Genomic DNA, 24,300 nt, shown 5'->3' on the forward strand with positions numbered 1-24,300 from the left:
TCGAAGATAATTAATATGTTCCAAACTGCCCTGTCAGTTTTAGTAATTGGTCTTCCTTTGACACACTCAGCCTGATGCCCATTAAAGTGCTAACAAATTACAGCAGAGTTAATGTAACGCGTTGGATTGTAAGCAGTGAGCACGTCGCATTCTGGGTGACTACAAGACATTTTGTTCCTTAGCAATGAGAAGCTGATAAAGGGGAACAGTTATCAGTTCCTTTGTTTTTCACACTGTTCCATAAATGAGCATGTCCCTTCCAATTGGAACCTGGTTAATCTGGGCAGTTCCTCACAACAGTACACCCACTGTGCCCATCTACAACTGCTTCAGGCAGTAGCTCCGTGGTGACTTTGAGAGTGAAGTATAGTAGGGAGAATTTGTAACTCCCAGTGTACCAAAGGGTTACACAGCCTGTGGAATCTGTTTCTTGCAACTCTAGCCAGCATCTGGTCCACATCCCTCCAAACCCTTCCTATTCATATACCCAACAGGTGCTTTTTAAAAGTCGCAATGGTATCCACCTCTACCACTTCCTCTGGCAGCTCATTCCATACACATACCACCCTCTGCATGAAAAAGTTGCCCCTTAGGTTCCTTTCAATCCGCTCTCACTGTAAACTTAGTCCCTCTAGCTTTAAACACCCATACCCTAGGGAAAAGACCTTGGCTATTCCCCTTATCTCACCTCTCATGATTTTATAAACCTCTGTAAGGTCACTGTTCAACCTCTGACATGCCAGGGGGAAAAGTCCTTGTTTATCCAGCCTCTTCTTATAACTCAAACCCTCTAGTCTCAGGAAGATCATGGTAAATATTTTTTGCACCTTCTCCCAGTCTAATAACATCGTTCCTAAGGCAGGGCGACCAGAATTGTGCACAGTATTCTAAAAATGGCTTGTAGGGGGCGGCATGGTGGCTCAGTGGTTAGCACTGCAGCCTCACAGCACCAGGGACGTGGGTTCAATTCCAGCCTCAGGCGACTGTCTGTGTGGAATTTGCACATTGTCCCTGTGTCTGCGTGGGTTTCCTCCGGGTGCTCCGGTTTCCTCCCACAGTCCAAAGATGCTCAGGTTAGGTGAATTGACCATGCTTAATTGCCCATAGTGTTAGTTGCATTAGTCCAAGGGAAATGGGTCTGGGTGGATTACCTTCGGAGGGTCGGTGTGGACTGGTTGGGCCGAAGGGCCTGTTTCCACACTGTAGGGAATCTAGTCTAATCTAAATCACAAGAGTAGGTCATTGTTACATTCCAATACTGGTGCATTGGTTCACAATTATCTCAGTGGCTTTTGATTACAATTTTGTAGCCACTGGGAATGGTTGTGCGCAAATCAAGTCATCCCTTCAAGGATTGACTGGTAAGGCCAGGTCATTCAGGCTGACCGGAGTACTTGAAGAGAACTGTCTTGATTATCGTTGATATCAATTATCGTTTTCGGCTTCAGAAGCTACAAGTTTCTGTTCTGCACTCTGAATATCTGCCCGGGAACAACTCCATGGTTGAATATTTGCTCAAACAATATTGCAAAAATCAGACGGAAAAACAGTACGACAAGCAGAAGAAGATTGAAAGATCAATATGCAGCCACAATAAAGAGAAAAGATGACTCAAAATCAACCTTGTCTCTATTAAATAATGTACACAGAATAAATTCGGTAGTACTCATCCAATTGTCAGAAGATGTCCCTTTGGAATGAGTCAGGGAGGTATAGAATACAGAAACTAGTGGGATGGATGATGGTGGATACAATTCGACAGATCCAAGTGGGAGCTAGTTCATTTTGGAACAGTTGTCAGGAACATGCTAAATGCAGAAAAAGGGATAAAAACTGAAAGCAGCAGTTCGGGCAGTATCTGTGAAGACAGAAAAACAGAGTGAGTGTTTCAGGTCGATAATTGACCTGAAACATTAACTCACTCGCTGCTGCCTGACCTAGTGCATGTTTCCAGAAATCCCTGTCTTTGTTTCACATTGTCAGCAGAGACAGTATTTTGCCTGTGTACTAATGGGAGTGGCCAAACTCTGATTAAGTAAGATATTCACAGATGTCCTAAATTGCTTTGTTTTAACCTGTTCGTTTCAGAATACATTTGCACGGTGTTTACTTAGCAGCATAAATACATATTTTTTCACAATTGGCTGCTGCTGTTGTCAGTCCAGCTTTACAAAACCTTCCAATTACAGCCCTACATTCCTGCACATTTGCATAACCTTAGATCTCAATGATATTAATTCTCTCCTGCACTGCCTTCCACCCTGCCTTAAAATTCAGCTCATCCAAAATTCTACTGCCCTGACTCTCATCAGCCTTAATTCACTCAGCAGTCCCTGTGCTTACTGAATTGCTTTGGTTCCTGGTCGGACAATAACTTAGAAACATAGAGTCATAGAGATGTACACCATGGAAACAGACCCTTCGGTCCAGCCCGTCCATGCCGACCAGATATCCCAACCAATCTAGTCCCAGCACCTGGCCCATATCCCTCCAAACCCTTCCTATTCATATACCATTCTAAATGCCTCTTAAATGTTGNNNCAGCCCCAGCCTGTTCAGCCTCTTCCTATAGCTCAAACCCTCCAACCCTGGCAACATCCTTGTAAATCTTTTCTGAACCCTTTCAAGTTTCACAACATCTTTCCGCTAGGAAGGAGACCAGAATTGCACGCAGTATTCCAACAGTTGATGTTAAAATGTCCGTCTTTGTGTTTGAAATCTTTTGTTGGTCTTGCTCCTGCCAGACTCTCTAATCCAATCAAACCTATCTTCCTGCCAACAGTTCTGTGAACTCTGGCTCCCTTCCTTCCCCCTCCATTAACCCACCCCACTAACCACTTCCTTTCATGTCATCGACCAGCACCCGTTCCTCATATGGTACTCAAGACAATGCTTTTCATTCATTCATGGGCTGAGGGCATCGCTGGCTGGGCCAGCATTTATTGCCCATCCCAGAGGGCAGTTAAAAGCCAACCACATTGCTATGGGTCTAGAGGCCAAGGAGAAGGAAGTGAGCACTGCAGATGCTGGAGATTAAAGTCGAGAGTGTGGCGCTGGAGAAGCACAGCAGGTCAGGCAGCATCCGAGGAGCAGGAGAGTCGACGTTTCGGGCATAAGCCTGATTCTTGATGAAGGGCTGATGTCCAAAACATAAATTCTCCTGCTCCTCAGATGCTACCTGACCTGCTGTACTTTTCTAGCACCACACTCTCGATGTTGGCTAGACCAAGTAAGGATGGCCATTCCATTCCCCCAAGGACCTCAGTGAACCAGATGGGTTTTTCCAGATTTTTATTGAACGGCCAGTAGAATCATGGAGATATAGAAGGCGGGCCTTGATTTTGATTTTTTAAAATTTGATTCATTACTGTCATGTGTTTGAGGCTCTTCTGGAATACTGTGTGCAGTTCTGTTCGCAAAGTTATTGGAAAGACAGCAATAAGCTGGAAAGGGTTCAGAAGAGATGTTGCTGAGAGTGGAAGGTTTATGTTATGAAGAAAGGCTGGATAGGCTGGGACTTCTTTCACTGGAGGGTAATAGGTTGAGATAGAGGTTTATAAAATATTGAGGGGTATAGATAGAGTTAATGGTAGCTGTCTTTTCCCTAGGATGGGAGACTTCAAGACAAGGGGGCACATGTTTAAGGTTAGAGGAAAGAGATTTAAGAAAGACGTGCGATGCATTTTCTTGACACAAAGAGTGGTTCGTGGGAGGAATGAACTTAGAGTCATAGAGGCATACAATACGGAAACAGATCCTTCGGTCCAACCAGTTAATGCTGAACATCATCGCAAACTAAACTACTCCCACCTGCCTGCACCTGGCCCATATCCCTCCAAATCTTTCCTATTCTTGTAACCATCCAAATGTCTTTTAAACGCACTTCCTCATTGGAAGTTCATTGGAGGCTATGTCTGTAGGAGCTATGTTTGGAGCCATTAAATACCAAACCATTTGGATTGGCTGGAGAGGCAGTTAGAGTCACTGAGGAGCATACAGGAGTGTGATGGTTCATAGCTTTAGGGAGGTGGTTACACTGCAGGTTCACTCAGGGAGATGGGTGACTGTTGGGAGAAGTAGGAAGGTAGTGCAGGTTCTCTTGGGGCTATCCCTCTCTTGAACAGATGTACCAATTTGAAGTTCTGTTGGAGATAGCCCCTCAGTGCAACAGAGAAGTAGCAGCCAGATCTTGGGCACCAAGAATGAATCTGCTGTTAAAATGGGGTTTGTCAAGATTCAAAAGAGTAATTGTCATAGGGGCCTGGCCAGTCAGGGACACAGGCAGGAGATTCTGTGGCCAGGAGCGAGAACTCAGGATGGTATATTGTCTTAGAGGAGGTGAGGACTGCAGATTCTGGAGCTCAAAGTCGAGAGTGTTGTGCTGGTCAGGCAGCATCTGAGAAGCAGGAGAATCAATGTTTCAGGCCTAAGCCCTTCATCAGGAATAAGGCTTCTGGGTCGGGGCTGAGATATAAATGGGAGGGGGGGTTGGGGCTGGGGAGCAGGTAGCTGAGAATGCGATAGGTGGATGAAGGTGAGGGAGAAGGTGATAGGTCAGAGGGGTGAGTGATGGATGTTACCGGATGGCGGTGCCGAGTTGGAGGACACGCAGGTCCTGGGCCTCCACCACCGCCAAACCGTTACCACCTGACACCTGGAGGAGGAACACCTCATCTTCCGCCTTGGGACCCTGCAACCGCACGGGATCAATGTGGATTTCAACAACTTCCTCATTTCACCAACCCCCCACATTATCCCAGTCCCAAGCCTCCAACGTAGCACTGCCCTCTGGACCAGTCCATCACGCCCCCCTCTGACCTATCATCTTCTCCCTATCATCTTCATCCACCTATCGCTTTCCGAGCTACCTGTCCCCAAACCGCTTAGTTATCTCTCAGCCCCGACCCACAAGCCTCATTGCTGATGAAAGGCTTATGCTCAAAATGTCGATTCTCCTGATCAATGTTGTCTCCCTGGTGCCAGGGTCATGGATGTCTTAAAACGATTGCAGCATATTGACAAAGGCGAGGGTGAGAAGCAGAAGGCTTATGAGTGTGTACCTATGTACACACTCATAAGAACAGCATAGGTAGGGAAAGGGTTAGGGCTTTGCAAAGGGAATACAGGAAGTTCAGTAGGAGGTCAAAAAGCATAACCTCAAAGGTGATAATCTCTGGATTACTCCCTGTGCCCCGTGTAAATGAGGGTAGAAATAGGAAGATAGGGCAGATAAATCAGTGGCTGCGGAGATGGTGCAGAGGACAAAGGATTCAGATTTTTGGATCATTGGGATCTCTTCTGGGGCAGAACAGACCTGTTCAAAAGGGACAGGTTTTATTTGAACTGAAGAGGGACCAATATCCTGGCAGGGAGATTTGCAGGTGATTTTTGGAGCCTTTAACTAGCAGAGGTGGAGATAGTAATGAGAATAGAGGAACAGATGAGGATGGTTCAGAAGTTAAAGAGAGCAAGTTAATTAAACAAGGCAGGCAAATGCAAGTCAGAGAACGAGGTAACTCTGAGGAATTAAACTGCATTTATTTCAATACCAGGGGTCTTACAGGTGAGGCAGATTAACTCAGGGCATGTATGGGAATATGAGACTGGGATATCATAGCTATTACAGAAACACGGCTGTGGAAGGGGCAGGACTAGCAGCTCAATGAGGAGGGGGAGTGGCATTTTTGATTAGGGAAATCGTTACTGCTGTACTTAGAGAGGAGCTTTCTGAGGGATCGTCCAGTGAAACGATATGGGTGGAATTAAGAAATAAGAAAGGGATTTTCACCTTGATGGGATTGTACTATAGCCCCCCAATGGTCGGCAGGAAACTGAGGAGCAAAAATGTAGACAGATCTCAGATATCTAAAAGAAAAGTAGGGTTGAAATAGTAAGGTATTTTAACTTTCCAAACATAGACTTGAACTGCCGTAGTGCTGAGGGGTTAGATGGGGAGGAGTTTAAGTGCCTTCAAGAAAATTTTTTTTATCAATGTGTAGATGTATTTCCTAGGGAAGGAGCAAAACTTGCCCTTCTCTTATGAAATAAGGCAGGGCAAGTGACTGAGGTATCAGTGGGGAAGCACTTTGGGGCAAGTCATCAGAATTCTAATAGTTTTAAATAGTTATGGAAAAGGATAGGCCTTGTATAAAGGTTAATGTTCTTAATTGGAGTAATGTCAATTTTGGCAGTATGAGACAGGAACTCTCAAAAGTTGATTGGGGTAGGCTGTTTGCAGGTAAAGGGACACTAGAGTCATAAAGTCATAGAGATGTACAGCTCGGAATCAGACCCTTCAGCCCAACTCGCCCATGCCAACCAGATATCCTAACCTAATCTAGTCCCATTTGCTAGCACTTGGCCCATATCCCTCTAAACCCTCCCTATTCATATACCAATCCAGATGCCTTTTAAATGTTGCAATTGTGTTGGAAAATTGGAGGTTTTCAAAACTGAGATAACAAGAGTTAAGAGGAATTATGGAGTTTGTTATGGATAAACGTGAGGTCTTGCATTTTGAATAGTCAAATCAAGGTAGGAGTTTCCTGGTGAATGGTAGGGCCTTAAGGAGTGTAACAGAACAGAGAGACCTTGGAGTTCAGGTGCACGGTTCTCTGAAAGTGGAGTCCCAGGTAGACAGGGCAGGGAAGAAGGCTTTGGTCACACTGGCCTACATCAGTCAGGGCACTGAGTATAGAAGTTGGGAAGTCATATTGCAGTTGTACAGGATGTTGGTGAAACTGCAGTTCTGTTTTGGCCACCTTGTTATAGGAAGGATGTTATTAAACTGGAAAGAGTGCAGAAGAAATTTACAAGGATGTTGCCAGGATTCAATGGTCTGAGTTACAGGGAGAGGTTGGACAAGCTAGGACGTTTTTCTTTAGAGCATAGGAGAATGAGAGGGAATCTTATAGAAGTGTGTAAGATCATGAGATGCATTGATAGGGTGTCAATGCACTCAGTCTTTTTCCCAGGGTTGGGGAATCAACGACTGGAGGGAATCGGTTTCAGGTGAGAGGGGAAAGAATAACAGGGAAACTGAGAGGCAACTTTTTTACCCAGCGGGTGGTACGCAAATGGAATGAGCTGCTAGCGGAAGTGGTTGAGGCGGGTACATTAACAACATTTAAAAGGCATTTGGACAAATACATGGATAGGAAAGGATTAGAAGGATATAGGCCAGGTGCAGGGAAATGGGGTTAGTGTGGATGGACCTTTTGGTCGGCTTGGGCCAAAGGACCTGTCTCCATGCTGTAGGACTTTAGGACTCTATATTTCTGTTAGAGTCAAAGGCAAGACTGGTAGGAGTAAGGAACGATGGATGAATAAAGGATTGAGGCTCTGGTTAAAAATTAAGAAGGAGGTATACGTTGGGTACAGATCAAGTGAATCTCTCATCCATGTGTGGATGGCAGTTTTTATTGTGAGGAAAGAAATGGAGGCTGGGCTACTTGGGGAAATAAATATTGATGTCTTGAAAGCAGTCTGCATTACAAAAGAGGAGACATTGGAGGCCTTAAAAAAAATGGTGAATAAATCTCCAGCACCTGATCAAGTGTATCCCAGGACATTGTGGAAAGTTAGGGAAGGAATTGTGGAGTCCCTAGCAGAGACATTTGTATCATTTACAGGCATGTGTGAGATGCTGGAGGACTGGAGAGTGGCTAATGTTGTGCCTTTATTTAAGAAAGACTATAAGGAGAAGCCTGAGAACTATAGACCGGTGAATCTGACATTGGTGGTGGCTGCGTGGTTGGAGGAACGTATGAACAATGGTTTTCCAAGACTGTGCCTGAGAGGAGGAATCTCCATTTTGATGACATGTGGAGAAAAGGAGACATGGGAATGATTTAAGTAAGTAATGAAGGGAACCAATAGGCTAGACAAGGGCTGGGTCCTACTTTTGAAATGGGAATACATTCAAAGAATTGAAATTAAATACATTAAAAGAAGCTGCTTATAAAACACCTGTATAAAAACCTGATGAGAAGTTAGAACCAGAGATACAAAATCAAATAACAATTGTTTCAAAGAAAAATAAAGGTGTTTACCTGGAAAATTAGGATTATTTAAGGGATACTAAGAAGGTAGAAAATTTAGTCTGAAAACATTTGGGTAAGTAAGTTCAGAGAGCATGTTTGGCTTGCTAAATGGTCTAGTACTTTAGCTTATAGCACTGATGTTAAGCACTGTCTTCCTGGAGTTAAAGCACGATGAGAATTTAACGTGTCCTTCATCTCCAGAATCAAATTGTTCACCATTTGCTACTTCTGTGTTATTAGAATTCCAAAGTGGCTGTTGGAAATTGTCCAATAGCTTGTAGCCTGCTGGCTCATGGAAACCAACAGCAATCAGGCTTTGTTTTCACCTTGGTTTCCCAAGACAGGAATCTAACCCAAACACTTGGAATTAAAAGCAAAGTGTGTTTTGTGGAGAACTGCCGCAAAGTTCTGATAAAGGGAGATAATCTTACACTTGGAATTGTTTCTCGGATGCTCCGTTCTCTTGTTTATGCCTCAGTACACAGTCTGCAAGCAGCCTTGCTTTCAAAGCAGCCCCTCTCTGTGACATCTACTCAACGGGTATAATGAATAAGGTTGACAAATCACTATAGCTGTGCATAAAGTCACTGGATCAAAACCTCACGGTGTCCCAAGTGGGTGAGCAAGCTGAATTTGATCCTCTTTGGTGTGTGTAAATAGCCAATGACCCAGTTTCCATTGAAGATACGTTGGGACGAGTTCACTCAACACTCCTGCGCTCACTGACTTACACTGCCCGCCCCTCCTCCCTCCTCCCTCCTCCCTCCTCCCCATCCCGTTGATGATGTAAGTTTTACCCTGGTGTCCACATCCACCGTGGCCTCACCACTTCCTTCTCCCCTCAAGCTGTCTCACCCTTGGGAACTCTATGTTCATCCAATTCCTCCCTCCTCCCTCCTCCCCATCCAGTTGATGATGTAAGTTTTACCCTGATGTCCACATCCTCCATAGCCTCACCACTTCCTTCTCCTCTCAAGCTGTCTCACCCTTGGGAACTCTATGTTCATCCAATTCCGGCCTCTCAGACACAATTTTAATCCCTCTCAGTTGCCTGGCTCTGAAACTTGTTTGCTGTACCTCTCCACTTCAAACCCATCTCTTGGACCTCATTATTTCATAACCTCTACTAATTTCCTAAAGTGGCTAAATGTCAACTGTCACCAGAAATAGTTCATGTGAAGCTCCCTGTGATATTTCACTTGGTTAAATGTTCTAAAGAAATCCAAGTTGTTCCTGAACTCAAATCATCTCATTTAACATTAATTCAAAGATGCTCCTGGACTTAGCAGTGTATGCTGAATGTATTTTAAAGCACAAACGTAACGTTATTTAATATCATTATGTTTCTATCAGCATTTTTCAGGTCACACCAAGGACTTTAGTAATGAAGTGCAAACCATGCTGATTTTCCTCATTCACAGTATTGATTAGTGCTGTGCTTAGCTAATTGAGATTTCTGTTGAAGATGGGATTCAGGGCTAGCTTTGGATTATTAGCTTTATAACCCAAGATTGCAGGACGACTGAACTCTCAGAGGCATTCATCGATGTTAAGACTCCACCTGAAACGATGCTCATCAACTATTTAGGGAAGGTTACAAATTTTCTTTGGAGAAACTACTTTGAAACCAAACCACTCAATATTGCAAAAGAGAAAATGCTGGAAAATCTCAGCAGCTCTGGCAGCATCTGTAAGGAGAGAAAAGAGCTGACGTTTCAAGTCTAACTGACCCTTTGTCAAAGCCCTTTGTCAAAGCCGGCTTTGACAAAGAGCTTTGACAAAGGGTCAGTTAGACTTGAAACGTCAGCTCTTTTCTCTCCTTACAGATGCTGATTTTCCAGCATTTTCTCTTTTGGTTTCAGATTCCAGCATCCGCAGTAATTTGCTTTTAATTTTGCAAAAGATCTGGTGATTTTTTTTTTAACTCCCCATCTTTATCTTTCGTTGAATTGAAATGAGTCTGTGTTAAGAGTTTTCTTGTTTCAAGGGTTAGTGCACTATTCCACAAGTATCTCCTCATTGCGCAGGTGTTGTTCAGCCTGGACAGTCCGACTGGCAATATACCTGCATTCCCACACGCGATCTGGAGTTGTGATAACCTCCAGGTTACGTTCCTCAACTCAGTCCCGGCATGGATTGGAATACGAGCAGAATGCAGTGTGGTTGCTTTCTCATATCCCCACCTGCATAGTAAGCAGCATCGGTGCTGCAGTATTCAGCAGCACGATGCGCAGAATTAACGCCATTGTTTGATTCAAATTCCTCATTTTCCAACCCGTTAGTGACTTAATTAACGCCTATGCACAGAGAACCTAAAAGAATGAAACTTTACAACGAGCCGCGTAGATCATTCTTTGCTCAAAGTTCATTTATACTTTTGCAGGTCCCTCCTAGAGGAAAATGTCAAGTAAGTCAGTGACCAGTAATGTGACCAATAAAAATGACCCCAAGTCCATCAACTCCAGAGTCTTCATTGGTAACCTAAACACAGCCATTGTGAAGAAGGCAGATGTGGAGGCCATCTTTGGGAAGTACGGCAAGATAGTGGGGTGCTCTGTGCACAAAGGATATGCGTTTGTGCAGTACGTATTTGAACGGAATGCCCGGGCTGCAGTGGCTGGAGAACACAACAGGATAGTGGCTGGGCAACCACTGGGTGAGTAATGACATCAAGCTTTACAGAAGGAGAGCGTTAAAGAAAAAAAAAAACATTGTCACATGAAAGGGCCATGCCAGATTGGCAGCTGTCCTGTTGATTAGAATGATCAGTGATTCATATTTGGGATTAGCAACAAATTCTTGCTTTGCAACCATCTCACATTGTGTCAGACATTGTTCTACTTTGCACTTGCCTCGCCATTCTCCAACCCACTTGTTTTGTCTCACGTTTAAGGTCTCTTTAAGATCCCAGTGTGGCTCTGAGAGATACTGGTAAAGTGAGAGCTCAGCCGTAAATAAAACCACAAGGTGCTGGAAATGCACAGCAGGTCTGGCTGTGTCAATGGAGAGAGAAGCAGAGTGAATATTTCAGAGTAAGGACCTTTTGTCAGAACTGAAAGAAAATAGGACCCTAATACTTTATAAGTAACTGAAAGGATGGAGGGAGGGATGAAGGTATGGGGGAAGAATTCGATGAACTCACCAAACGTTTCACAGTACCAGAAACAAAGGGAGTGGTCATGGTTATAATAAACAAACAAAGAACTTGTTCAGTGTGAGTGTGAATGGCAGAATAATAAACAGCTATGCCCAAATCCAAAAAGATGAGAGGAGGAGCTGGGTTTACAGTCTTGAAATTGTTGAGCTGAATATTGATTCCACAAAGCTGTAAAGTGCCTAAACACAAGTTGACATGCTTTAACTCCAGCTTGCGGAGAGTTTCATTGGAAAACAGCAGCAGACCGAGGACAGAGATGTCAGTGTGAGAGCAAAGTGAAATCTTGAAGAGACAAGCCGCTGGACACTTGGGATCTTGCTAGTGGTTGATCCTGAGCTACCAGTGGTTTATCATTTTAATTCTTCACCCTGCTTTCACACTGACATCTCTGACCTCGGTCTGCTTCAGTGTTACAATGAAGGTCAAAGGGAGCTGGAGGAATAGCATCTCATCTCCCTGTTTGGCACTTTGCAACATTCTGGACTTAACAATGTTAAACTGCAAGCTGTACGTTTCTCTCATCATATTTTCCAAGGGGTTTTTTTTCTTGGCCTTTTGACATTATTAATCATGCTTTTGCTGTTCATACCCAATCTGGATAAATCCTTGAATACTGTAGTTGCTGGAGACACTCAGCAGGTTTGGTAGCATCTGTGAAAAGAGAAACAGAGTGAATGTTTCAGAATGGTTTTTGATGAAGGATTAGACTGGACTCGAAACGTTAGCTCTGTTTCTGTCTCCAGACCGGATGTGTGTCACCAGAACTTTGCATTTATTTCTGAACAAATCCTTTGTTTCGTCATAAAGACAATTACCACTCTCTTTGACATTGTCACCACTCTGTTATTTAATCTCTCACAGTATCCACCCTCTCAGAAACCTTCCTGTTTGTATCTCTATCTTTCCCCTTTCACTCGCTTAAAAACCTGTTGCATTTTCCATGTTCCTCTAGTTCTGATAAAATGTCATTGTCCTGAAGCATTCATTATGTTCCTGTCCTCACAGATGCTGCCAGACCTGCTGAAAATTTGCAGCATTTTCTGTCTTTATTTCAGCATCTGCAGGGAATTTGCTTTTGCTTTTAGTGAGACTTCAGCTGCAGTGGTTGGCGATTTCAGTAACAGCCTGTTAACATTGAACTGCTGTGAGGGACCTAAATAAAATAAACTTTTAGTACCTTTGCAATAATATAAATGATTGAACTCAAAAATGTTACCAGTTGGCAACACAATTGAAATCACTGTCTAATTGAAAAATTATAGACAAAAAGGTTCAGTTTCACAAGTGGGCTCATTGATCACCAAGATTTCTAGTTCTAACCTTATGATTACAGCAACCTTTTATTTGTCTGCAGTCTTTGAAGAGAAAACCTTCTCGATGCTAATTTGTAACTTGTGCTATGCATTGTGAGAGCAAAGCTTTTCCAAGGTGCCTATAACAACTGCCTCACGTTTATGGTCAGAGCTCAGAAACCAGGCGTTGGAAGCACCGGTCATCTATAGATGAAACTGTCCTGATGGATCTTAGGAGAGCTGGTAGGAGTAATACATGTCTCCAGGATACTGGATAATCCATGAGCCTTTCAACAGGCTAATAGTGGATGGTGAAAGATTTGAGAAAGATTGATAACTTTGGATCCCCACTCTGTGGGGAATCCTTCCAGCTTTGTGACTAATGTGGAAGAGGATTGAGTTTCTATCGATTTGATGCAGTGATGTATTATTTTGGAATGGCCACACGCATTGTGCACTAAGCACAAAGTGTTCAGGACTGTTCCATCACTGTACCATCCTATTCAGAGAGTTTATTGATGGGTTAGTTTGCGCACACATGCTAGATTGTACATGTGATAGCTTTTATTCCACTGAAAGGCGCAGACCTAGAGTGCCAGCTACCTGTAAGACTGAGGGAAAGGTTACGTTCTATACTTGGTGATGCTAGGTGGTTTTCCGAAGACTGAGCGTTGCCAAGGGTGACAGAGTGAGAAAGGAAAAGGAGCAGTTTACCTCGGAGTAGGCCTGATCCATGCATCGTCACTGACAGTACTGCATGCAATGTCTGTCTTATTTAGCCTTGAAACATGCAAGTTTAAATAAAATCATTGGATTAACCCGTGGAAGATTTAACATAACCAACTAAGGGGCTCACCTAGTTAACTTGATCGCAAAAAAAACACGAGTGAAAATGTGCAGTGGATCTTGCGCTGAAGCAGTGGCGTGTGCTCTCCAGGGCCTGGCTTTTTAGTAAACAGCATAACTGGGCTGTTGGCTGAAGAGAGTCCTATAAGTGCCCAGCTGATTTTCAACCTCAGCGTGGCATGGTGGCTCAGTGCTGCCCCCACAGTGCTAGGGACCTGGGGGGTTCAATCCCAGCCTCGGGGGCTGTTTGTGTGGAGTTTGCACGTTCTCCCCATGTCTGCATGTGTTTCCTCCCACAATCCAAAGGTGTGCAGATGAGGTGAATTGGCCATGCTAAATGGCCCCATAATGTCAAGGGGAATGGATCTGGGCGGGTTACTCCACAGAGGATCGCTGTGGACTTGTTGGGCCGAAGGGCCTACTTCCACACTGTCAGGATTCTATATTTCTAATATTCAGCTGCCCAGCATTGCCATCCCTCAATGGGTGGGTGAGGATTCAATCAAGCCTGTGCCAGCTCTTTGAGAGAGCTATCCTTTTGGTCTCACTTCCCTTTGCTCTTTTCCTATCATGTTACAGTTCTGTCCTTTTCGAAACACTAACTTTGCCTCTCATCCACACCATCTGCTCCTCTTTCTTTGATGTAGCAGTGACTTGGGGTGGGGAGGGTATGTTTGTGTCTTCACTGATTTGAACCGACTGAGATTAAGACCGCTTTTTCAAAGAAAACAGCGCTGCGGGACGCTGGAGATGTGAAACGGAAAGTGGAAATCGCTGGTGAAACTCAGCAGGTCTGGCAGCACCAGTAGAGAGAAGGCAGACTCAGAGTCTGCTTCCTCTTCACAGATGCTGCTGGACCTGCTGAGTTTCTCCAGCAATTTCTGTTCTTGTTTCTGTTTTTTGCCATGGTTTGAGTGGGCTCTTGCGTAGTGAGAGAGACAGGAAAGGTGACTGTCTGTCACAAATTTCAGCCTGATGCAAGAAACACCAGTGAAACCTGGAAATGACCAGCACTGATCCAAACTGGTCTGCAAATACCTAAAAATGGCACTGCAGCTGGTGCTAGTTGTGCGAGCTTTTGACATTATCGATCTGAGCTTTCCTGACTGAAAAGTGTGGTGCTGGAAAAGCACAGCCGGTCAGGCAGCATCCAAGAAGCAGGAGAATCGACGTTTCGGGTATAAGCCCTACATCAGAAATGATGATGGGCTCATGCTTCTTTCTTGATGAAGGGCCTCTGTCCGAAACGTCGACTCTCCTGCTCCTTGGATGCTGCCTGACCGGCTGTGCTTTTCCAGCACCACACTGTTCGACTCTGATCTCCATCATCCGCAGTCCTGACTTTCTCCTGAGTTTTCCTAATGCCAATCTAATGAGCTCAGGTTAATCAATTCTTCCCACTTTCCAGAAATACTAGTTTGTCGCTGCTAGAATTGGCATTTAATTGATCAGCACAAGCGAAGGGAAATTTGTAACTGATCCTCAATCTGCTTTTGACAGCTACAACATTCACGTGACTGCCACACGTAAACTTTAATTGCCTTTTTGTGCAGATTAGACCAATACATGAATGATGTGTTGACATAGAGTCACGAATCATAGAGTCCCTACCCTGTGGAAGCTGCCAATTCAGCCTATCAAGTCCACACTGGCCCTCTGAAGAGCATCCCACCCAGACCCAAGCCCTATCCTGTCCCTGCATTTCCCATGGCTAATCCACCAAGCCCGCACACAATGCACAATTGAGCATGACCAATCCACCTAAACTACCCATCTTTGGACTGTGGGAAGAATCCGGAGGAAACCCATGCAGACATGGGAAGAATGTGCAAGCTCCACACAGGCAGTCACCCGAGGGTGGAATCGAACCCGGATCCCTGACGCTGTGAGGCAGCAGTGCTAACCTCTGAGCCATCGTACTGCCCTAATGTTTGACAGCTTGACCACTTACATTGTCAGAAATGACATGTGCTCTCAGAAGCCAGAATGTACTCGTGATCATTAGATAAATAGTTGAAACACAATTGCTGGAAATTGCTGGAAAAGCTCAGCAGGTCTGGCAGCATCCGTGGAGAGAAATTAGAGTTAACTGATTTCAGCCCTTTCCTCAGAACCGATGGTCGCTAGAAAAAAGCTGGCTTTTATGTCGAAGTTGTGGTGGGGGGAGGTGTTAAGGAGGAAACGATAGGTGGGGATGGAGCCCAAAGAGAGAGAGAAAGCAGTTGGACAGACAAAAGAGTGGATAACATTCGCAAATAATTGAAATTGCCTGATCTCTGCACATTGAGAACACTTCCAGCGTCACCAGAGTTTTCAGTCTTGGACTGTGCTTGAACCGAGAATTGCTTTGCATTTCCACTGCTAAGTTATTTTGTGTTTCATCTGTGACTGATATCTCAGGTTCTAAAAAAATAGCATGCTGGAAAAGCCAGACGGAATCCTGGTTTAACTCCAGCTGGAGTACAGTCTGTTCAAACCAAAATATGGGCTTGTGTTTACTCGCAGCTTGTGGGAATCTTGAATCTGCACATCTCCACTGTTACTACAGGTTTATTAAACTGAATGGCTGCACGATTACTGACACGGTGCTATTTCCAATTATTACCTGATGCAATATTTGTACAGGCTGCTTATAAGTAGATGTAAAGTGGCTTGGGTTTTTCTGCAAGCACGAGATTAATGTTATAGCCCAGAGGTCAGGAGGTGTGAGATCATCCTCAGGATGCAGTCTCCAACCATGCATAGCTTTCCGACAGATACCTGCCAGTTATTTTCGAAACTGAGATTATAAAGTTCCCCTGGGGTCTACCCTTAGCAAGCTGACATTTCTTTTTACCACTTCCACAACATTAAAATTGAACAAACACTGGGCCTGGTGCAGGCCACTGAACGAAGACCGACACATTCCTTTGGGCATGAATCTGCATGGCTCTGCTGAAGACCAAGGCAAGAGTGAGCTACGTAACACAAGCCTCCAGAGCCCAAAATGCCAGCCAGGAGTTAGATTCTGATAAACACCAACAGATGCTCCCAAACGTTTTGGGCATTTTAGGATATGTACTCTTAACTTTATCACAAGAGTTTGCATCATCAGAATAACCCACAATTCAGGAACTGTACCTATTTCAAAGTCAATATGCAGGGGACTGCGAAATATATAATAATATGCTGATTTACCAATACAATTGACATCTTATACCAGTGGTTTGATTTTGTTACAATATGAAATTCATACCTATGGACTGAGCTGCCAGAGGAAGTGCCGAAGGTGGTAGGGGGCGTGAATAGGAATGGTTGAGAGGAATATGGGCCAAATGCTGGCAAATAGGACGAGATTAATTTCGAATATCTGGTCAACATATGACAAGTTGGACTGCAAGGTCTGTTTCTGTGCTGTATGACTCTACAACTCTATGTCAAATGCCCTGGCTCATGTGCCTCGTTATATTTTGGAAAGCCACAACACAAGATGATTCGACAAAGCGTGAAAAGTGCACTGAGGAACATCAGATAATATTTTTAGACCAAGTCAATAGAGGAGATGAGTCAAGAGTGTGGTGCTGGAAAAGCACAGCAGGTCAGGCAGTATTCGAGGAGCAGGAGAATCAACATTTCGGGCTTAAGCCCTTCGTCAGGATGAGAGGATTATGCCTGAAACGTTGACTCTCCTGCTCCTCGGATGCTGCCTGACCTGCTGTGTTTTTCCAGCAACACACTCTCTACTTTGATCTCTAGCATCTGCGGACCTCTCTGTCTCCCAATAGAGGAGATGAGAAAGTAAGAGTGTATGTTATTGATCACTGCGAAAAAAGGTGCAGCACAAACTTAATTAAATCCTAACCAGGGATGGGTTTTGGCGGGTTTGTCAAGATAGGTGTTTGCGACAAGTCGGTGATATCTCTTTCCACGCAAGCTGAGATGAGCTCTTTGTGGTCCTTCAGAATGATGAAGAGTTTTAATGCGATGATTCCCTGGTAGCTGACGTGGTGGTGACAGAGAAGAACTTTTCAGCAATTCCTAACATGAATTAAAGTGAAGGTTAGCTCAGTGCAGTTGGAATGACAAATTCTCTGCTGCCAACCATTGTCGAAGCCGAGAGTATTAATTCATTTCGAAGGACGTTCGGTAATTATTTGTAAAATGGTTGGCTACTGCGGAGAAATTTGTCATTGATTGGGTGAATGATCTGTTTGTGTGCTGTGAATTTCTCCAACTCCACAAAATTGTCATGAAATAGAAATTGAATCATTGTGCGAATAGAAGCAAATATTAAGGCATCTGACCTCACTTTCGGAATTCAGAGATGAACTGCAAACGGAGAAAGCCTCTGGTTTCATCAATTTAACGTCCTTTGAAGGCAGATTTGCAAATTGATGAGATCAAAATTCATAAAGGACTTTCAAGTGAAATAGCTGATCAGATGTAACTTGATGAGATCAAATCTGAAGCACAGTCAGCAGTGTTCAGTCATATTACACATCAAATAGCTAGCTCCAATATCAAATTAATGCATACTTTGACCAAGGAAGTGAAGGTAGGAATTTGTAAGTGGGACTCAATTTAGTACAATATGTTACCATATTGTTTCTCATGGGATATAGGTGCCTCTGACGAGACCAGCATGAGCCATCCATAATTGCCCTTGAGCAGATTAGTTTGCTTGGCCATTTCAGAGTCAAGAATAGTGTTGTGGGTCTGGAGTCATATGTAGTCAAGACCAGGTAAGGACAGCAGATTTCCTTCCCTCAAGGACGTTAGTGAATCAGAGAATCCCTACAGTGCAGAAAGAGACCATTTAGCCCATCAAGTCTGCACTGTCCCTCCGAATAGCATCCCACCCATCCTATACCCATAATCCTGCATTTCCTGTGGCTAATCCACCTAGCCTACACCTCCTTAGATGCTATGCGGCCGGTCAACATGGCCAACCCACCTCCCCTACACATCTTTTGACTGTGGGAGGAAACCCACGCAGATGCGGGTAGAATGTGCAAACTCCACACAGACAGCCCCCTGAGAGTGGAATCGAACCTAGGTCTCTGGTGCTGTGAGGCAATGGTGCTGCCCACTGTGCTACCCCTTCAAATGAGTTTTTTGAACAGTTAATGTTTGCTCCTTGGTCACCACTACTTAGACTCGGTTTTAATTCTAGATTATACTAAATGGTGGGATTTGAATTCATTGAAGGAATTGCCTGGGCTTTGGGATTTCTAGCCCAGTAACAATGCTACTTTGCAATCACCTCCCCAGGATAAATAAATCTTCATTCATTCTTTTGACAAGGAGCTGTTTGATTGCATAGTCAAACATAGCAATATGCAATTATCAAATTGTTGTGTAACTATCTACAAGGCTGGTTTAAAAGAAAAGTATATATTTGGGACTGGTGCTGGATGTAGAAGCCTTTAGCCGACAGCTAGCTACTTCTTAACTGGGAAATACTTGGTCTTCATCAAAATGGCAGGACAATGTTGAAGTAGTGATCACTCCCAAAAAGGTAGGCAAGACTTAGAACATATAAATACCTCCCTCTGCAATATCCCAACTGTCTTTACACACAAGAGACCGGGACAACCTGGGAATGCTTCCGTTGGATAAGTAGCCATAAGAAAACCCTGTACTTTATTCAAATTGGGATTAAATTTGATCACTTTTATCAGTTTTAATTGGCTCAGTGGTTAGCACTTCTGCCTCACAGCATCAGGTACCCGGATTCAATTCTACCCTCGGCCACTGTCTGTGTGGAGTTTGCACAACCTCCCCGTGTCTGTTTGGGTTTCCTCTGAGTGCTCTGGTTTTCTCCCACAGTCCAAAGGTGTGCAGGTCAGGTCAATTGGCCGTGCTAACTTGCCCCTAGTGTCCAGGCAAGTGCAGGCAAGGTGGATTGGTGAAGGGGTTAGGTCTGGGTGGGATGCTGTTTGGAGGGTCAGCGTAGACTTGATGGGCTGAATGCTGTAGGGATTCTGTGGTTATTCCAAGATTCCACCTCAGATCTCCTCTCTGCAAACTTGTGAACTCTGGGATGTATGACCTTTGACAATCATAGGTAGAAATGATATAACCACATTTGTGTGAGACCATCCAAAACCTGGGCTTGAATTGTGGCTTTGAGCACCTCCGATAGGTGTTAATGAAATCACTGACACCTCGAGGAAGCAGAAAGTATCTCATTTGATTCCTGTGATATGCTGACTCGGCTAATGTGCAAACAGGAAAGTGGCCCCTACAAAGAAATTATTGAATCAGCCAAAGTTTCCACTCTTGAATACGATCCAGTGAAAGGTGAGTCTGTACGCAGGCATGTGTGTGTACATATACACATACACACAGATTAATTTGTTTGGACCAATGTCCTGTTTGGTCATGTGACCTGCCTCTGTGTTGTGTCGACTCCTGGCACACTCCTAGATTCACATGGCAAAAGTTTTTTCTCAACTTCTGACTCGAGTGCGATTAGGGCCAGTCAAGGATAGTAGTGGGAAGTTGTGCATAGAGTCAGAGGAGATAGGGGAAGCGCTAAATGAATAGTTTTCATCAATGGAAAAAGACAATGTCGTCGAAGAGAATACTGAGATACAGGCTACGAGACTAGATGGGATTAAGGTTCACAAGGAGGAGGTGTTAGCAATTCTGGTAAGTGTGAAAATTGATAAGTCCCCTGGGCCAGATGGGATTTATTATAGAAATCTCTGGGCAGCCAGGGAGGAGATTGCCTAGCCTTTGGCCTTGATCTTTATGTCGTCATTGTTGACAGGAAAAGTGCCAGAAGACTGGAGGATAGCAAATGTTGTCCCCATGTTCAAGAAGGAGAGTATAGACAACCCTGGGAATTATAGACCTGTGAGCCTTACTTCAGTTGTGGGTAAAATGTTGGAAAGGATTATAAGAGATAGGATTTATGATCATGTAGAAAGGAATACGTTGATTAGGGATAGTCAGCATGGTTTTGTGAAGGGTAGGTTGTGTCTCACAAACCTTACAGAGCTCTTTGAGAAGGTGACCAAACAGGTGGATGAGGGTAAAGCAATTGAGGTGGTGTGTATGGATTTCAGTAAGGTGTTTGATAAGGTTCACCACGGTAGGCTATTGCACAAAATATGGAGGCATGGGATTGAAGATGATTTAGTGGTTTGGATAAGGAATTGGTGAGCTGAAAGAGGACAGAGTGGTGGTTAATGGGAAATATTCATCCTGGAGCTCAGTTACTAGTGGGTTACCGCAAGGATCTGTTTTGTGGCCACTGCTATTTGTCATTTTTATAATGACCTGGATGAGGTGTGGAAGGATGGGTTAGTAAATTTGCAGGTGACACTAAGGTCAGTGGAGTTCCGAAGGATGTTGCAGGTTACAGAGGGACATAGATAAGCTGCAGAGCTGGGCTGAGAGGTGGCAAATGGAGTTTAATGTGGAAAAGTGTGAGGTGATTCACTTTGAAGGAGTAACAGGAATGCAGAGTACTTGGCTAATGGTAAGATTCTTGGTAGTGTAGATGAGCAGAGAGATCTTGGTGTCCATGCATGTAGATCCCTGAAAGTTTCCACCTAGGTGGATAGGGTTGTGATAAGGCATACGGTGTGTTAGCTTTTATTGGTAGAGGGATTGAGTTTCTGAGCCATGAAGTCATGCTGCAGCTGTATAAAACTCTGGTGCGGCTGCATTTGGAATATTGTGTACAGTTCTGGTCATCACATTATAGGAAAGATGTGGAAGCTTTGGAAAGGGTTCAGAGGAGATTTACTAGGATGTTGCCTGGTATGGAGGAAAGGACTTACAAGGAAAGGCTGAGGGACTTGAGGCTGTTTTTGTTAGAGAGAAGGAGGTTGAGAGGTGACTTAATAGAGACATATAAGATAATCAGAGGGTTAGATAGGGTGGACAGTGAGAGTCTTTTTCCTCAGATGGTGATCACTAGCATGAGGGGACATAGCATTAAATTGAGGGGTGATAGATATAGGACAGATGTCAGAGGCAGGTTCTTTCTTCAGAGAAGAGCAGGGGCATGGGACGCTCTTCCTGCAATAGTAGTAGACTCGCCAACTTTAGGACATTTAAATGGGCATTGGATGGGCATATGGATGAGAATGGAATAGTGTAGGTTAGATGGGCTTCAGATTGGTTCCACAGGTCAGCGCAACATCAAGGGCCAAAGGGTGTGTACTGTGCTGGAATGTTCTATGTTCTCCACTCACCTGAGGCTTGGTGACCCTCAGGTTAAACCACCACCAGTCATCTCTCCCTCTCTCTTTCTCCCTCTCTCTTTCTCCCTCTCTCTTTCTCCCACTCTCTCTTTCTCCCTCTCTCTTTCTCCCTCTCTGTCTCTGTCTCTGTCTCTCTCTCTCTGGTGAGAGAGCAGCTCTACTGGGCTATAGTGACATTACCCAGAATTTACCATGTAAATGGCAGGTTTAATGTGTTTTCATTTCAGGTCCACAGGCTACATGCTTGTATTCTGTTCCTTGTAGGCTGTGGAGTCTATCTGAGCTCAATAGATATTCAAAGTTTGTGAGAAGATTTGTAGCTCGGGTGCTCGTTGTTGCGGTTCTGTTCACCGAGCTGGGAATTTGTGTTGTAGACGTTTCGTCCCCTATCTAGGTGACATCCTCAGTGCTTGGGATCCTCCTGTGAAGCACTTCTGTGATGTTTCCTCCGGTATTTATAGTGGCCTGTCTCTGCCGCTTCCGGTTGTCAGTTCCAGCTGTCCGCTGCAGTGGTCGGTATATTGGGTCCAGATCGATGTGCTTATGATTGAATCTGTGGATGAGTGCCATGCCTCTAGGAATTCCCTGGCTGTTCTCTGTTTGGCTTGTCCTATAATAGTAGTGTTGCCCCCAGTCGAACTCATGTTACTTGTCATCTGCGTGTGCGGCTACTAAGGATAGCTGGTCGTGTCGTTTCGTGGCTAGTTGGTGTTCATGGATGCGGATCGTTAGCTGTCTTCCTGTTTGTCCTATGTAGTGTTTTGTGCAGTCCTTGCATGGGATTTCGTACACCACATTGGTTTTGCTCATGCTGGGTATTGGCTCCTTCGTCCTGGTGAGTTGTTGTCTGAGAGTGGCTGTTGGTTTGTGTGCCGTTATGAGTCCTAGTGGTAGCAGTAGTCTGGCTGTCAGTTCGGAAATGCTCCTGATGTATGGTAGTGTGGCTAGTCCTTTGGGTTGCGGCATGTCCTCATTCTGTTGATCCACAGATTCAATCAACAAACACATCGACCTGGACCCAATATACTGACCACTGCAGCGGACAGCTGGAACTGACAACCGGAAGCGGCAGATTCAAACCACTACAAATGCTGGAGGAAAGATCACAGAAGCGCTTCACAGGAGGCTCCCAAGCACTGAGGATGTCACCTAGACAGGGGACGAAACGTCTGCAACACAAATTCCCAGCTCGGTGAACAGAACCACATCAATAGATATTCGGCGAGTTAATTCAAAGCTTCAGGTTTGAAATTGGAACCTTGACTTTATTTGCGTCAAAGTTAATTCACAGCTTGTGGACTCAGTAGCTCTGACATTTACTGTTTTTGAGAATTTTTTTTTACACGTTCCAAACGGCTGCTTTTGTTTGTGCTTCAAGTGTGAAACAGAACGTGGACAATGTGTGATGTTGGAAATGTGACAAATACCTGAGCATTGTGGGCCAACTTTTACAATGGATATGTAATTACAATGGAGATATGTAATTACATTTTTTGAGGAGCAGATAATTATTTGAGCAACTTCTGTTATTACACACAGCTTACACGGAGCTAGAAAAGAGGCGTTCATAGACTTGAAGTGATTGAATGAATAAGAAGAAACTGTTTCCAATTTCAGAAAGGTCAAGGCTTGGTAATTGGTGGAAGAATCAGGAACACGATGAGAATGCTACTCTACAGCAAATTGTTCTGAGCTGGAATACATTGCTTAGAAGGGTGATGGCACCAGTTTCCATCATAACTTGAAAAGGGAACTTGGATAAATAATTAAAACATAAAACATAGAAAAGTACAGCACAGAACAGACCCTTTGGCCCACGATGTTGTGCCAAGGTTTAATCCAAATGTAAAATATACTAACTTAACCTACGCACCTCTCAACTCATTGTTGTCCAAGTGCATGTCCAGCAGTCACTTAAATGTCCCCAATAACTCTGTTTCCACCATCACAGCTGGCAACACATTCCATGCATTCGCAACTCTCTGCGCAAAGATCCTCCCTCCGACGTCTCCTTTATACCTTCCTCCTAATATCTTCAAACTATAACCCCTCGTACCAGTCAATCGTGCCCTGGGGAAAAGTCTCTGGCTGTTGACTCTATCTATTCCACTCATTATTTTGTACACCTCGATCAGGTCTCCTCTCTTCCTCCTTCTCTCCAGAGAGAAAAGTCTGAGCTTTTTCGACCTTTCTTCATAAGGCAAATTGAAGGGGAATATTTTGCAAGTCTACTAGTGAAGGCCAGGGGAATAGAAACAGCAGCTCTTTTGAAGAGCTTGGTGGACTGAATGGCTTCTTTCAAAGCTGTATCACAGAAATAGTAGCAGGAGTAGGCCATTCGACCCCTCCAGCCTGCTCCGCCATTCAATATGATCATCGAGCTCAATGTTGTAATCCTGTCCTCCCTCTAGCCACAAGAGTGCTACCTGTTCTCCTTTGTTGAAAACACACAATGTTTTAGCCTCAACCAGTTTTTGCGGCAATGATTTCCACTGTGGCAGGCTCCCCGCTCTCTTGATGAAGACATTTCTCCTCACCTCAGTCCTAAAAGATTTGTCCTTTACCATTAAACGATGGCCCCTGGTTCTGAACTCCCCCCCCATCAGGAACATCCTTCCTGCATCCCGTGTTAGAATTTTAGGTTTCCATGAGAGCCCGACACCCCTCATCCTTCTAAAATCCAGCGACTACAATCCAAACGGACCCAATCTCTGCTGCCATCCCAGGAATCAGTCTGGTAAATTTTTGCTGCACTCCCTCCATTG

General features: G+C 44.3%; 1 protein-coding gene across 3 annotated transcripts in view; it reads left to right on the plus strand.

Moving 5' to 3' along the window:
• LOC122558575 (RNA-binding Raly-like protein) overlaps positions 1-24,300 on the plus strand; it is a 949,610-nt gene that overhangs the window by 249,692 nt on the left and 675,618 nt on the right. For all 3 annotated transcript variants that reach the window (XM_043707325.1, XM_043707327.1, XM_043707326.1), the window contains exon 3: positions 10,426-10,698. In XM_043707325.1, the coding sequence (XP_043563260.1) occupies positions 10,443-10,698 (256 nt within the window). In that variant the 5' untranslated portion in view covers positions 10,426-10,442. The remainder of the gene's footprint in view (positions 1-10,425; positions 10,699-24,300) is intronic.

This window comes from Chiloscyllium plagiosum, chromosome 17, assembly GCF_004010195.1.
Source record: "Chiloscyllium plagiosum isolate BGI_BamShark_2017 chromosome 17, ASM401019v2, whole genome shotgun sequence".
In the NCBI taxonomy this organism is placed as follows: Eukaryota; Metazoa; Chordata; class Chondrichthyes; order Orectolobiformes; family Hemiscylliidae; genus Chiloscyllium; species Chiloscyllium plagiosum.